General features: G+C 43.0%; 1 protein-coding gene across 1 annotated transcript in view; it reads right to left on the reverse strand.

Annotated features, from left to right (window-relative positions):
* Window positions 1-13,364, reverse strand: part of LOC135544345 (ephrin-B2-like) — a 61,242-nt gene extending 47,878 nt beyond the window's left edge. The window contains exon 1 of the mRNA XM_064971886.1: window positions 13,223-13,364. Within this exon, the coding sequence (XP_064827958.1) occupies window positions 13,223-13,344 (122 nt within the window). The 5' untranslated portion in view covers window positions 13,345-13,364. The remainder of the gene's footprint in view (window positions 1-13,222) is intronic.

A 13,364-nucleotide genomic window follows, 5' to 3' on the forward strand; every position in this document is an offset into this window, starting at 1 on the left:
CCCAGACCACGGGTCCGGCCATGGAGCCTGGTAGAACGCCATGCCCGCACTGGGCCTTGGCGAAGAGGAGGGCTCCGGCTATGGAGCTGGGTTGAACGCCGCACCCAGACAGCGCACTGGCGCTGAGGAAAGCTCCGGCCATGGGGCTGAGTTGGCCGCCGTGTCTGGACTGGGCACCGGAGCAGGGGGAGGCTCCGGTCTTGGAGCGGCACTGGACGCCGTGCATGGACTGGACATCGGCGCAGAGGAAGGGTCCTGCCATGGAGCGAGACTGGACGCCGTGCCTGGACTGGGCACCGGCGTAGAGGGAGGCTCCTGTACTGGAGCTGGAGGTTCCGGACTGTGGACCGTCGCAGGAGGTTCCGGACCGTGGACCGTCGTAGGAGGTTCCGGACCGTGGACCGTTGCAGAAGGTTCCGGACTGTGAACCGTCGCCGGAAGTTCTGGACTGGGGACCGTCGCCAGAAGCTCTGGATTGGGGACCGTCGCCGGAAGCCTGGTGAGTGAAGCCGGCACAGGTGGCACCGGACTGGTGATACGCACTTCAGGGCAAGTGTGAGGAGGAGACACAGGACATACTGGACTGGGAAGGCATACTGGAGGCCTAGTGCGTGGAGCCGGCACAGGTGGTACCGGACTGGTGACACACACTTCAGGGCAAGTGCGAGGAGCAGTCACATGATGTACCGGACTGGGGACATGTACTGGAGACCTGGTGCGTGGAGCCGGCACAACTGGTACCGAACAGATGACAACCACCGCACGGTGAATGCGGGGAGCTAGCACAGGACGTACTGGGCTGTGCAGGTGCACTGGAGACCTGGTGCGAAGAGCCGGCACAAATTGTACCGGAATGATGACACACTCCGCACGGTGAGTGCGGGGAGCTAGCACAGGACGTACTGGGCTGTGGAGGCGCACTGGAGACTTGGTGTGTAGAGCTGGCACAGATGGTGCCAGGCTGAAAAGGCTCTCTTCAGCGTGCCTGCGCTGCAGCACACTCCTTGCCAAAACCTCTTTCCGGTATCTCTCATTACCTTCCTCTATCGACTCCCACACAGGCTCTGGCCCTCTCCGCTGCTCGACCGCTAGCTCCGGCACCCACCCCGTGTGGCTCAGGTACAAAATTATCTATATCCACAGTAAAATCAGTCCTAAATCGACAAAACCTGAAAGGCCGCTCAGCAAGGAAGAAGCCACTGCTCAAAAACTGCCATAAAAAAAGCTACGGTTTGCAACTGCACATCGGGACAAAGATCGTACTTTTTGGAGAAATGTCCTCTGGTCTGATGAAACAAAAATAGAACTGTTTGGCCATAATGAGCATCGTTATGTTTGGAGGAAAAATGGGGAGGCTTGCAAGCTGAAGAACAGCATCCCAACCGTGAAGCACGGGGGTGGCAGCATCTTGTTGTGGGGGGTGCTTTGCTGAAGGAGGGACTGGTGCACTTCACAAAATAGATGAGGGAGGAAGGGAGGAAAACTATTATGTAGATATATTGAAGCAACATCTCAAGACATCAGTCAGGAAGTTAAAGCTTGCTCGCAAATGGGTCTTCCAAATGGACAATGACCCCAAGCATACTTCCAAAGTTGTGGCAAAATGGCAATGTCAAGGTATTGGAGTGGCCATCACAAAGTCCTGACCTCAATCCAATAGAAGATTTGTGGGCAGAACTGAAAAAGCGTGTGCGAGCAAGTAGGTCTACAAACCTGACTCAGTTATACCAGTTCTGTCAGGCGGAATGGGCCAAAATTCACCCAACTTATTTATTATGGGAAGCTTGCGGAAGGCTACCCGAAACGTTTGTCCCAAGTTAAACAATTTAAAGGCATCGCTAGCAAATACTAATTGAGTACACATGTATTTAAACTTTTGACCCACTGGGAATGTGATGAAAGAAATAAAAGCTGAAATAAATCATTCTTTCTACTATTATTCTGACATTTCACATTCTTAAAATAAAGTGGTGATCCTAACTGACCTAAGACAGGGAATTTCTACTATGATTAAATGTCAGGAATTGTGAAAAACGGAGTTTCAATGTATTTGGCTAAGGTGTATATAAACTTCAGACTTCAACTATATACTGTATGTAAGGTCCCTGTGTCAAGCAGTGAATTTCAAACACAGATTAAAACAAGGACCATTGGCGTTTTCCAATGCCTCGCAAAAAGGGGAACCTATTGGTAGATGGGTTTAAAAAAATAGCAGACATTGAATATCCCTTTGAGCATGGTGAAGTTATTAATTACACTTTGTATGGTGTATCAATACACCCAGTCACCACAAAGATACAGGCTTCTTTCCTAACTCAGTTGCCAGAGAGGAAGGAAACTGCTCAGGGATGTCACCATGAGACCAATGTTGACTTTAAAACAGTTGCAGAGTTTAATGGCTGTGATAGAAAAAAACTAAGGATGGATCAACAACATTGTAGTTACTCCACGATACTACCCGAAATGTCAGAGTGAAAAGAAGCAAGCTTGTACAGAATAAAAGTATTACAAAACATGCATCCTGTTTGCAATAAGGCACTAAAGTAAAACTAAAAAATGTGGGAAATAAATGAACTTTATGTCCAGAAATACAAAATGTTACGTTTGAGTACCACTCTTCATATTTTCAAGCATGGTGTTGGCTGCATCATGTTAAGGGTATTCTTGTCATCGGCAAGGACTAGGGAGTTTTTTAGGATACAAATTAATGGAATATAGCTAAGCACCGGCAAAATCCTAGAGTAAACCTGGTCCAGTCTGCTTTCCAACATACACTGGGTGACAAATTCCCCTTCAGCAGGGAACAACAACCTAAAACACGAGTGGATTAGATACAGTTTGACTTAAATCGTCTTGAAAACCTATGGCAAGATATGAAAATGGCTGTCTAGCAATGATCAACAACCAACTTGGCAGAGCATGAAGAATTCTAAAAAGAATAATGTGTAAATATTGTACAATCCAGGTGTGCAAAGCTCTTAAAGATTTATCCAGATAGACTCACAGCTGTAATCGCTGACAAAGGTGATTCTAACATGTTTTGACTCAGGGGTGTGAATGAGATATTTCTGTATTTAATTTTCAATAAATGTGAAAAGATGTTTAAAAAAAAACATGTTTCCACTTTGTCATGGGGTATTGTGTGAAGATGGGTGAAAATTATGACTATCTACTCATCACATTAGGATTAGTAGACTATCTTACATACATCTACAAATGCAATGCTAGATGCACAGAATGCTTTATTATAAATGTGCATTTTTATGGTGAATATGTGCTTCCTCAAACTGTGAAATGGTGCTACCACAATAAACAGAATATAGAGACAGATGATAAACATAATATGAAGACATTATACACACAGAATTTCCACAGATCCACATACAGTATGAACACTAAGCTAAAAAACTAGACTGAACTATAAGCTACATCCTAAATGATGCATGTAAGAGTCGTGCAGGTCTGGGATGAATAGTGCAGGGTGCATAGTCGGTGCGCAGGGGAAGAAATGGTTCAGGTGGTGGGAGATTTTGATCGTGATTGACCTGAACCGTTTGCCAGAGGTGGTGGAAGAGGTCAGCGATGATCTTTCCTGCATGCTTCCATGCCTTGGAGTTATGCAGTACCACGATGGAGAGCAGGTGGTAGCCAATGACCCTCTCAGCAGACCGGACAATCCATTGCAGTAATGGAAGCGGCGAGGATGGACTCAAAGGTCATTTAGAACTGAATCAGTACACACAGCATTCAAAAGGAGGACTGAGAACAAAACAATGCCATGCATTCACCAAACATTGAACTGAGGAAAACAGATTTGTTTTATAGTAATTGTCTGATTGTCTATCAATTACAGAATCTCAAATGAAGTTTTATTGAATCCAGTCAGTAATACAGGAGTCAAATCGCATCGAGAGTCTCATCAGATCAGATGTTATCAGCAAGCCAGAGCCATCTGTGAAAAGAGCACAAGAACAAAGATAAGTGCAAACAGATAATAAATGTATCATTCAACATAAGATTCTACCTAAAACAATGACATGAGCTCTGTCCTCATCCATCCCAGCTCAACTCCTCACTTCCTCTCTACTCGCATCCTTCTGAAGAGCCATTGGAGGAGATCTGAGGCGAGGAACCCTTGGATCGTCTCTTCCAATGGGGTTTTAGAACATTAGGAACACCTTCCTAATATTGAGTTGCACCTCCTTTTGCCCTCAGAACAGCCTCAATTCGTCGAGACATGGACTCTACAAAGGTGTCGAAGTGTTCGGCAGGGATGCTGGCTCATGTTTAATCCAATGCTTCCCACAGTTGGCTGGATGTTTTTTGGATGGTGGACAATTCTTGATACACACAGGAAGCTGTTGAGTGTGAAAAACCCAGCAGCGTTGCAGTTCTTACACTAAAATGGTGCACCTGGCACCTACTACCATAGCCCATTATAAAGCATTAAAATCTTTTGTCTTGCCCATTCACACTCAATGGCACACATACACAATCCATGTCTCGGAAGTTCTCTGAAGTTTGCACACACCGTACATAAACTTTTCTATTGTGTTATTGACTGTAAGTGTGTTTATCCCATTTGTAACTCTGTGTTGTTTTTGTTGCACTGCTTTGCTTTATCTTGGCCAGGTCGAAGTTGTAAATGAGAACATGTTCTCAACTGGCCTACCTGGTTAAATAAAAGGTGAACTAAAAATAAAATAAATGTCTCAATTGTCTCAAGGCTTAAAAATCCTTCTTTAACCCGTCTCCTCTTCATCTACACTGATTGAAGTGGATTTAATAAGCGACATCAACAAGGGATCATAGCTTTCACCTGGTCAGTATACAGTTGAAGTCTGAAGTTTACATTAGCCAAATACATTTAAACTCAGTTTTTCACAATTCCTGACATTTAATCCTAGTAAAAATTCCCTGTCTTAGGTCAGTTAGGATCACCATTTTATTTTAAGAATGTGAAATGTCAGAATAATAGTAGAGAGAATGATTTATTTCAGCTTTTATTTATTTCATCACATTCCCAGTGGGTCAGAAGTTTACAACCACTCATTTGGTAGCATTGCCTTTAAAATGTTTAACTTGGGTCAAACGTTTTGGGGAGCCTTCCCACAATAAGTTGGGTGAATTTTGGCCCATTCCTCCTGACAGAGCTGGTATAACTGAGTCAGGTTTGTAGGCCTCCTTGCTCACACACGTTTTTCAGTTCTGCAAACAAATGTTCTACAGGATTGAGGTCAGGGCGTTCTGATGGCCACTCCAATACCTTGACTTTGTTGTACTTATGCCATTTTGCCACAACTTTGGAAGTATGCTTGGGGTCATTGTCCATTTGGAAGACCCAAGCTTTAACTTCCTGACAGATGTCTTGAGATGTTGCTTCAATATATCCACAATTTTCCTACCTCATGATGGCATCGATTTTGTGAAATGCACCAGTCCCTCCTGCAGCAAAGCACCCCAACAACATGATGCTGCCATCCCCGTGCTTCACGGTTAGGATGGTGTTCTTCAGCTTGCAAGTCTCACACTTTTTCCTCCAAACATAACGATGCTCATTATTACCAACTAGTTCTATTTTTGTTTCATCAGACCAGAGGACATTTCTCCAAAAAGTACGATCTTTGTCCCCATGTGCAGTTGCAAACCGTAGTCTGGCTTTTTTATGGCGGTTTTCAAGCAGTGGCTTCTTCCTTGCTGAGCGGCCTTTCAGGTTATGGCGATATAGTACTTGTTTTACTGTGGATATAGATACTTTTGTACCCATTTCCTCCAGCATCTTCACAAGGTCCTTTGCTGTTGTTCTGGGATTGATTTGCACTTTTCGCACCAAAGTACGTTCATCTCTAGGAGACTGAACGCGTCTCCGTCCTGAATGGTTTGACGGCTGCACGGTCCCATGGTGTTTATACTTGCATACTATTCTTTGTACAGATGAACGTGGTACCGTCAGGCTTTTGGAAATTGCTCCCAAGGATGAACCAGACTCGTGGAGGTCTACAATTTCTTTCTGAGGTCTTGGCTAATTTCTTTTGATTTTCCCATGATGTCAAGCAAAGAGGCACCGAGTTTGAAGGTAAGCCTTGAAATACATCCACAGGTACACCTCCAATTGACTCAAATGATGTCAATTAGCCAATCAGAGGCTTCTACATCCATGACATCATTTTCTGGAATTTTCCAAGCTGTTTAAAGGCACAGTCAACTTAGTGTATGTAAACTTCTGACCAACTGGAATTATGATACAGTGAATTATAAGTGAAATAATCTGTCTGTAAACAATTGTTGGAAAAATGACTTGTGTTATGCACAAAGTAGATGTCCTAACCGACTTGCCAAAACTATAGTTTGTTAACAAGAAATTTGTGGAGTGGTTGAAAAACGAGTTTTAATGACTCCAACCTAAGTGTATGTAAACTTCCGACTTCAACTGTTTGTCATGGAAAGAGCAGGTGTTCCTAATGTTGTGTAAGGCATAAGATGAGTTGGTGACTCACTGGTCCAAAGTTGATGTCCTCTGCCTCGTTGGTGTAGTGGTCCAGGGTGATGAAGTAGAAGCCTGACTCCACCTGGTCAAACATGTTCTCTCTACGCACACTGACCCGTCTCCTGAGAACAACTGGAGTGAGAGAGAAAAGAAAAGAAGAGGTTGGGAAATGTCCTAGACAGAGTTCAATTAGAGCTCAAGGCAACAGTCCATTTTATGACTGCTGTGGCTGTATCAAAAGAGGCAACTTTGGATAATAATTTCGCCAAATAAGTGATTTGGGACTGGATTGGGCCAAACTGTACCAATCCACGACACGTCAGTCAGTATGGCTCAGTATTGAACAGCCTGCTGTCATTTCATTCCCAACCCTCCTCGTAGAGAGCTACCCTCCTATAGGTTCACTTTATCCCTTATTTACACTACATATATTATTTAGCAGTGACTATCACATACATTCAGTATACCCATCCTCCGAATAGAACCATCTAGTCATCATCCTATCTATGTGACAAATGTCCTATGCACAATGCCTTCATACAGTTTCAAAGAAATTCGAGGAAGTCTCAGTACCATTAATGATTAAGTTACGGGAGTGATTAGTGGATGTCATAGTTACCTGCTGGAAGTCCCCAGAGTGCTGTACGTAGAGGAGAGCCAAGGTAAGCAACTTGGAACCGAATGGGCTCCTGTATCTCTGGTCTGTCAGCTGAGCAAAGAACAACCCCACTTGGCACACACTGGTTTAATCAACGTTGTTTCCACGTCATTTCAATTAAATTACGCTGAACCAACATGGAATAGACGTTGAATTGACGTCTGTGCCCATTGGGACTTCACCACCACATATTAGTGACAGTGGACCTGCATGGAAAGAGGTATGGAGAGAGAATTATGTTTGACTTTATTCATTTATTGTATCTGCACAAAAACTGACAGATTAAAAGTGATCAAATCTATTCAATCATTTTAAAGTATGCGCTTAGCGTTTGACAATATTAGCTATTATTTGGTTTGGGGCCTGACCTCTCGACTTCCCCTCCTCAATCATAGCCCTCTTCCACCGTGAGTCCTCACTGTCTGTTCTTATACTTCAGTGGTTTGTCCACACCATGCCTCTCCCCACTCTTCTGCCACTCCTTCCCAGTCATACTATTCTCCCAAGTCCTCTTCCTCTACTAAACCCCTCGTTGACTTACAATGCTCTTAGTTAAACCAGAGACGGTATAAAAAAACAAAACCATCTTTGGTTAAACCACAGAGTTAAACGTTAGCTAGATGGTTAGCTAGTTAGCTTCCTACCTACTATCGTTAACCTAATAACCTGCTTTTAAAACAGAATACCAAATAACTACCTACTTCAATTTTGAAATGATAGTTGACTAGCTAAGCTAGTTTATTTTTTAGTTTCTCTACTGAAAAACGATCAAACTTACCTCTTTATTGACAGCCATCGTTCACCCTTTCCTCTTCTGTGCTCAAAAATAGGTGGTCACTACTTACCACAGCCAAAGTCATTAACCCTGCCTATTTTATCTGATTTTAAACCTAAACATAAATTTTTTACAATTTTTTAAAATTAATTTGTGCATTCTAATTTCCAAACATTTCAATAATATATCTGCAGTAATATTGGAACTGTAGTGTTTAACAATATAACTTATCTGCCAGTGTTGTGATTGGCTGTGATATTTGCCTATTGATTTCTCCCACCGGAGTGGCATCTGTTGTCAAAATGGGAAAGCTGTTTTGACTTTATGGCTGTGTTATCTAGTGGAATCGCTCTGTCATTTCCTGGTTGCAAAAACTCTACACTGTTTGCTCAAAGTCAGATTTTGTGAGAGATCAAGCACTGAATATTGTAGGAATTATTGTATCATCTAAATCGCTGTAAAGTATATTTTCATTTTTTTTTTAATTATCATTTTTACAGCTGTTTAAAGCTGGTGGACCAAAACCAAAAGTTTTGGTTTGGGTCCACCAGCTTCAAAAAGCGGTTTTGGAAATGACAAAGCAATTTCCATTAGATAACAAAAGTCCACAAAGTCAGAACCCATTTTGATGCTGCTCAGGGGGGAGAAATCAATAGGCAAATATCAGCAAATCACAACACTGGTGGGTAAGTAATACTATCACTCCATTATTACTGCAGATATATTATGCACATTTTCTGAAATTACAATGCAAAAATACAAATAAATCCTATGTGTAGCACGTTTAACCCTAACCTTATGGAAACTCAAAAATCCAGTTAGAGCATTCGTGATCGATCCAAAAACATGACCAATTGTGTTTCAGTAGACTGCTACACGCAATGTTCATTGGGTAGAATTTTCCTGTTATAAAACGATAGAATGACGTTCCGAGCGCAAGGTGGATTTTGGACAGCAACCTGGAAAATTGGGGTTAAATAGGGAGGGGACATCCGTGTGGGGATGCAGCGTATTTGTGAGTGCAGTCATTTGAGTCTTGACATGTAGTCAGTGGAATAAAAATCCCTGCTCTCCAATTAATTTATTGCGTGCGACAATGTAGTTCTGTTCGCTCAAAGTCATACTCGCAAGCTCTCAAGTTTAATTTGCGTGCACCACACTGGCCTGCGCTTGCGGGACCCATCCTCTGCTCGCTCGACCACATCGATTCTCTCTCAACTCAAGTGTTTGCTCACACAATGATCTTTCATCTTGCTCGCCCCTGAACAGCCCAACTGAGTCAGATGCTGAGTGACTGATTGGGAATACACACACACACACACACAGACCAACAACAACGATACCCACACCCCTGGGAACAACATGCACAAACACAAAAAATACACAAGCAAATAAACACACACCTACTCCTTTCTCATACACAAATCACACGCACTCCTAACCTGGGGATGTAACACTCTGGCTATATAAGGCAGTGTAAGGGGGTAATAAAGATGAACATGTGAAGATGCAGAGAGCTCAGTCTCCTGACACTGTATCGGTATTTCCTTTCTTTTCCCAATCTTTAAAATGTTTTAATCTGAAACGCTTAGCCCAGTTAAGCAGGCTTTTATCCTCAGCCAATTAGCAGACGATTCATTAAATATTGAGCAGCCTGTGAAGGATGAATTTTTAATGCCCATTTGAGGGGGAGAGTTGTACAACAACTTCCCCTGGAGCGATGACAGACTGCACTCAGAACTGTTTACAGTCATTTACCAAGCATACACGACTCGGCTTTAGATGTCAGAAGAGCCCCGCAATCCCTAACCCCACACACACACACTCACTCACACCCACCCACCACACAGACAAGACAGAGACAGCAACAGGAGAGTAGGATATGATGGAGGGACACCAGACAAGACAGACAGCAACAGAAGAGTAGTATATGATGGAGGGACACCAGACAAGACAGCAACAGCAACAGAAGAGTAGGATATGATGGAGGGACACCAGACAGAGACAGCAACAGAAGAGTAGGATATGATGGAGGGACACCAGACAAGACAGAGACAGCAACAAGAGAGTAGGGTATGATGGAGGGACACCAGACAAGACAGAGACAGCAACAGGAGAGTAGGATATGATGGAGGGACACCAGACAAGACAGAGACAGCAACAGAAGAGTAGGATATGATGGAGAGACACCAGACAAGACAGAGCCAGCAACAGGAGAGTAGAATATGATGGAGGGACACCAGACAAGACAGCAACAGAAGAGTAGGATATGATGGAGGGACACCAGACAAGAGATGAGATGCAGTGCCTTAGACCGCTGCGCCACTCGGGGGGCCCAAAAAGTTATACTCCAATCAAAATAATTATCCAAATACAGGAACCTTTTATCCACAGAACACGTTGGTATGTGGTTTTGGTTTGTCCAGACAAAACCAGTCTGTCAAAAGTTGCTAACTCACTAAATTCTCAAACTAAATAGATCCTGTAATTCCAACCTCAAAAAGATTTTCTAAAAAAAAAACAACTTGTCTATCTAAAAGCTAAATGTTTGTTTTTGACTTTATAATTCTATTTGAGGTTCTGCATGTTGTCATGGAAAATAAATGTTATGTCCAACAACCAATGAGCAACTCCGCCGTAAAACCAGCTGCATATTGAACGTTGAGATTGCCTTAAGGCCAGTCTCTTTGGCAGTGACATCGATAGGCATGTTAGCTAAAAAGACTGGTACCCAGATTAGAGACATTCAAAACCCTCCTGGATCAAGATCCATGTTGCCTAAATGGTTTCGTGCGTTAAAAAAAATGCTTAAAAAAATAGTATACACACACACACTGAGTAAAAAATATAAACTCAATATGTAAATTCTTGGTCCCAATGTTTCCTGAACTGAAATAAAAGATCTCAGAAATGTACCATTCACACAAAAAGCTTATTTCTCTCAAATTTTGTGCACAAATTTGTTAACATCTTTGTTAGTGGTCATTTTTCCTTTTCCAAGATAATCCATACACCTGACATGTGCGGCATATCAAGAAGCTTATTAAACAGCATGATCATTACACAGGTGCTGGGGACAATAAAAGGCCACCCTTAAATTGTGCAATTTGCACAATTTAAGAGTGCAATTTGGTCACACAACACAATGCCACAGATGTCTCAATGTTGAGGGAGTGCGCAATTGGCATGCTGACTGCAGGAATGTCCACCAGAGCTGTTGCCACAGAATTGAATGTTAATTTCTCTACCATAAGCCTCCTCCAACGTCATTTTTACAGAATTTGGCAGTAGGTCCAACCGGCCTCACAACCGCGGCCCACGTGTAACGACACCAGCCTAGGACCTCCACACCCGACTTCTCCACGTGCGGGACTATCTGAGACCAGCCACCCGGACAGCTGATGAAACTAAGGGGTATTTCTGTCAGTAATAAAGACCTTTTGTGGGGAAAAACTCATTCTGATTGGTTGGTCCTGGCTCCCAAGTGGGTGCGCCGATGCCCTCCCAGGCCCAGCCATGGCTGGCCTTCTGCCAGTCATGTGAAATCCATAGATTAGGGCCTAATGAATTTATTTCAATTGACTGAGTTCCTTATGAACTGTACCTCCATAAAATCGTTGAAATTGATGCATGTTGCGTTTATATTTTTGTTCAGTATATATATAAAATAACCGCCCAACCCTACATGAGACAGTAACAGACAAGACAGAGAAAGTGACAGAGGGCAGATGGAAAGAGAACAGAGGTGGGTTGAGCACAGAGACTGTATTCCCTTCTAGCTGATCTATACATTCTAATTAGTTGTATTTACTTGCGCAGATTATAACAGGTGAAATACAAACAGTGAAAAGGTTAAACATGGTTAACAAAGAATTATCAGGTGAGGTGAAAAAGCCTGTGAAATTACTAATAAAACAATTGTTTACTTTTACACTTAACAACCAGGACAGGATGAGAATGGAGGATAGACAAAAGAGACAGCAACAGACAACACAGAGAAAGTAGACTACCTTTTAAAGCTGCTCTATGGATTCTAATTACTGTTAAGTGTCTCTCCTCTCTCTCTGTGTGTGTGTGTGTGTGTGTGTGTGTGTGTGTGTGTGTGTGTGTGTGTGTGTGTGTGTGTGTGTGTGTGTGTGTGTGTGTGTGTGTGTGTGTGTGTGTGTGTGTGTGTGTGTTGTTGAAGTTGAGTGGTATGGTAGTTTTTGGCAATACACTGTAGATGTATGTGCTCTACTGTAGAGAGACCCACAGTAGCTATTGTAATTGAGTACTGGAAGTGTCTGCTGTGGCAGGTGTGAAGGTGCAAGTAACCTGAAAAATATGTTCTCTCTTATATCTCAATGTTCACCAAATCCATGGATTTAAGCTGTTGAAATTCCTATTTTGTTGCCAATTGAGAATGACCTGGACACCCCGACTTGCATTGGGCTAAACCCCCAACACCTTAAAATGAATTGATGCAGAATTACCGCAAGTTTAACAGAATATGTGAGAGTCTGAGCTTTGATAAAAGAGGAATTTGCTTGAACAGTGTGGGACAAATCCAGGCCAGGTTCTCACTGGCTTTCATAGTGTCCATTTCGGGTGGATTCCAACCTTAGCATGAGTTTGCACAGGCGGGAGAGAAGCGAGGAACGAACGAGCGGACTACACGCACGCGACCTTTTATGAGGGTGCAATCATGCGTGAAGACCACCCCCTCTCTCACGCAACCCTGACATAATAGCAGTCTGCCAAAAACAGGCATTCCCTCGCATAACAACCCCATTGCCATCTCCTTGCTCTCTATGGACAGAAAGGGTATGCTGTGGTTTTACACTGGTCTATATTTAACACGGATCTGTTGAATAGGACCGGTTGCCAGTAAACTCCAGGTCTTCCTCGACCGTAATCCTCTCCAACGAAGTCAGTATCCACACCACCACTCATCTCCGCCAGCAACAACTAGGTCTAGGCTAGCCTAGTCTACAGTTGGATATTGAGTGAACCCATGTAATTCGAGACCTGAAATCGAAGCTCACAAAATAATCATTCAGTGTCCTAAAGGTATGGTCCCCATGAGGTGGTACTTGTAAAGCGTTTAATATCTGTCTTCAAATGTCACTCTGCCGGACTGCATGCAATGTCACCAATATAACCTACAGTTCTTCATGCTTTGATCGGCAGTCAAGGAACGGTGTCCTTTGCATTATCTATTCAGTCAGTCATAATCGGACAGCAATGTGTTTTGTTGGAAAATTTATGACAAATCTAAAGTACGGTATGCAAGCCTATATGAAATTAAAGTTTAACCACGTACCTCTTGTTCAATGTATTCCAATAAATAGGTTCCATGTTACTTGCAGTTATTCCCAGTAAATCCACAAGAAAAATCAAAATAAATCCCAAACCATTACAGCCGTCCCAAAACGCGAAAGCCATTCCTGCTCCTTGGCTCTCTA

Source organism: Oncorhynchus masou, chromosome 8 (genome assembly GCF_036934945.1).
Source record: "Oncorhynchus masou masou isolate Uvic2021 chromosome 8, UVic_Omas_1.1, whole genome shotgun sequence".
NCBI lineage: Eukaryota > Metazoa > Chordata > Actinopteri > Salmoniformes > Salmonidae > Oncorhynchus > Oncorhynchus masou.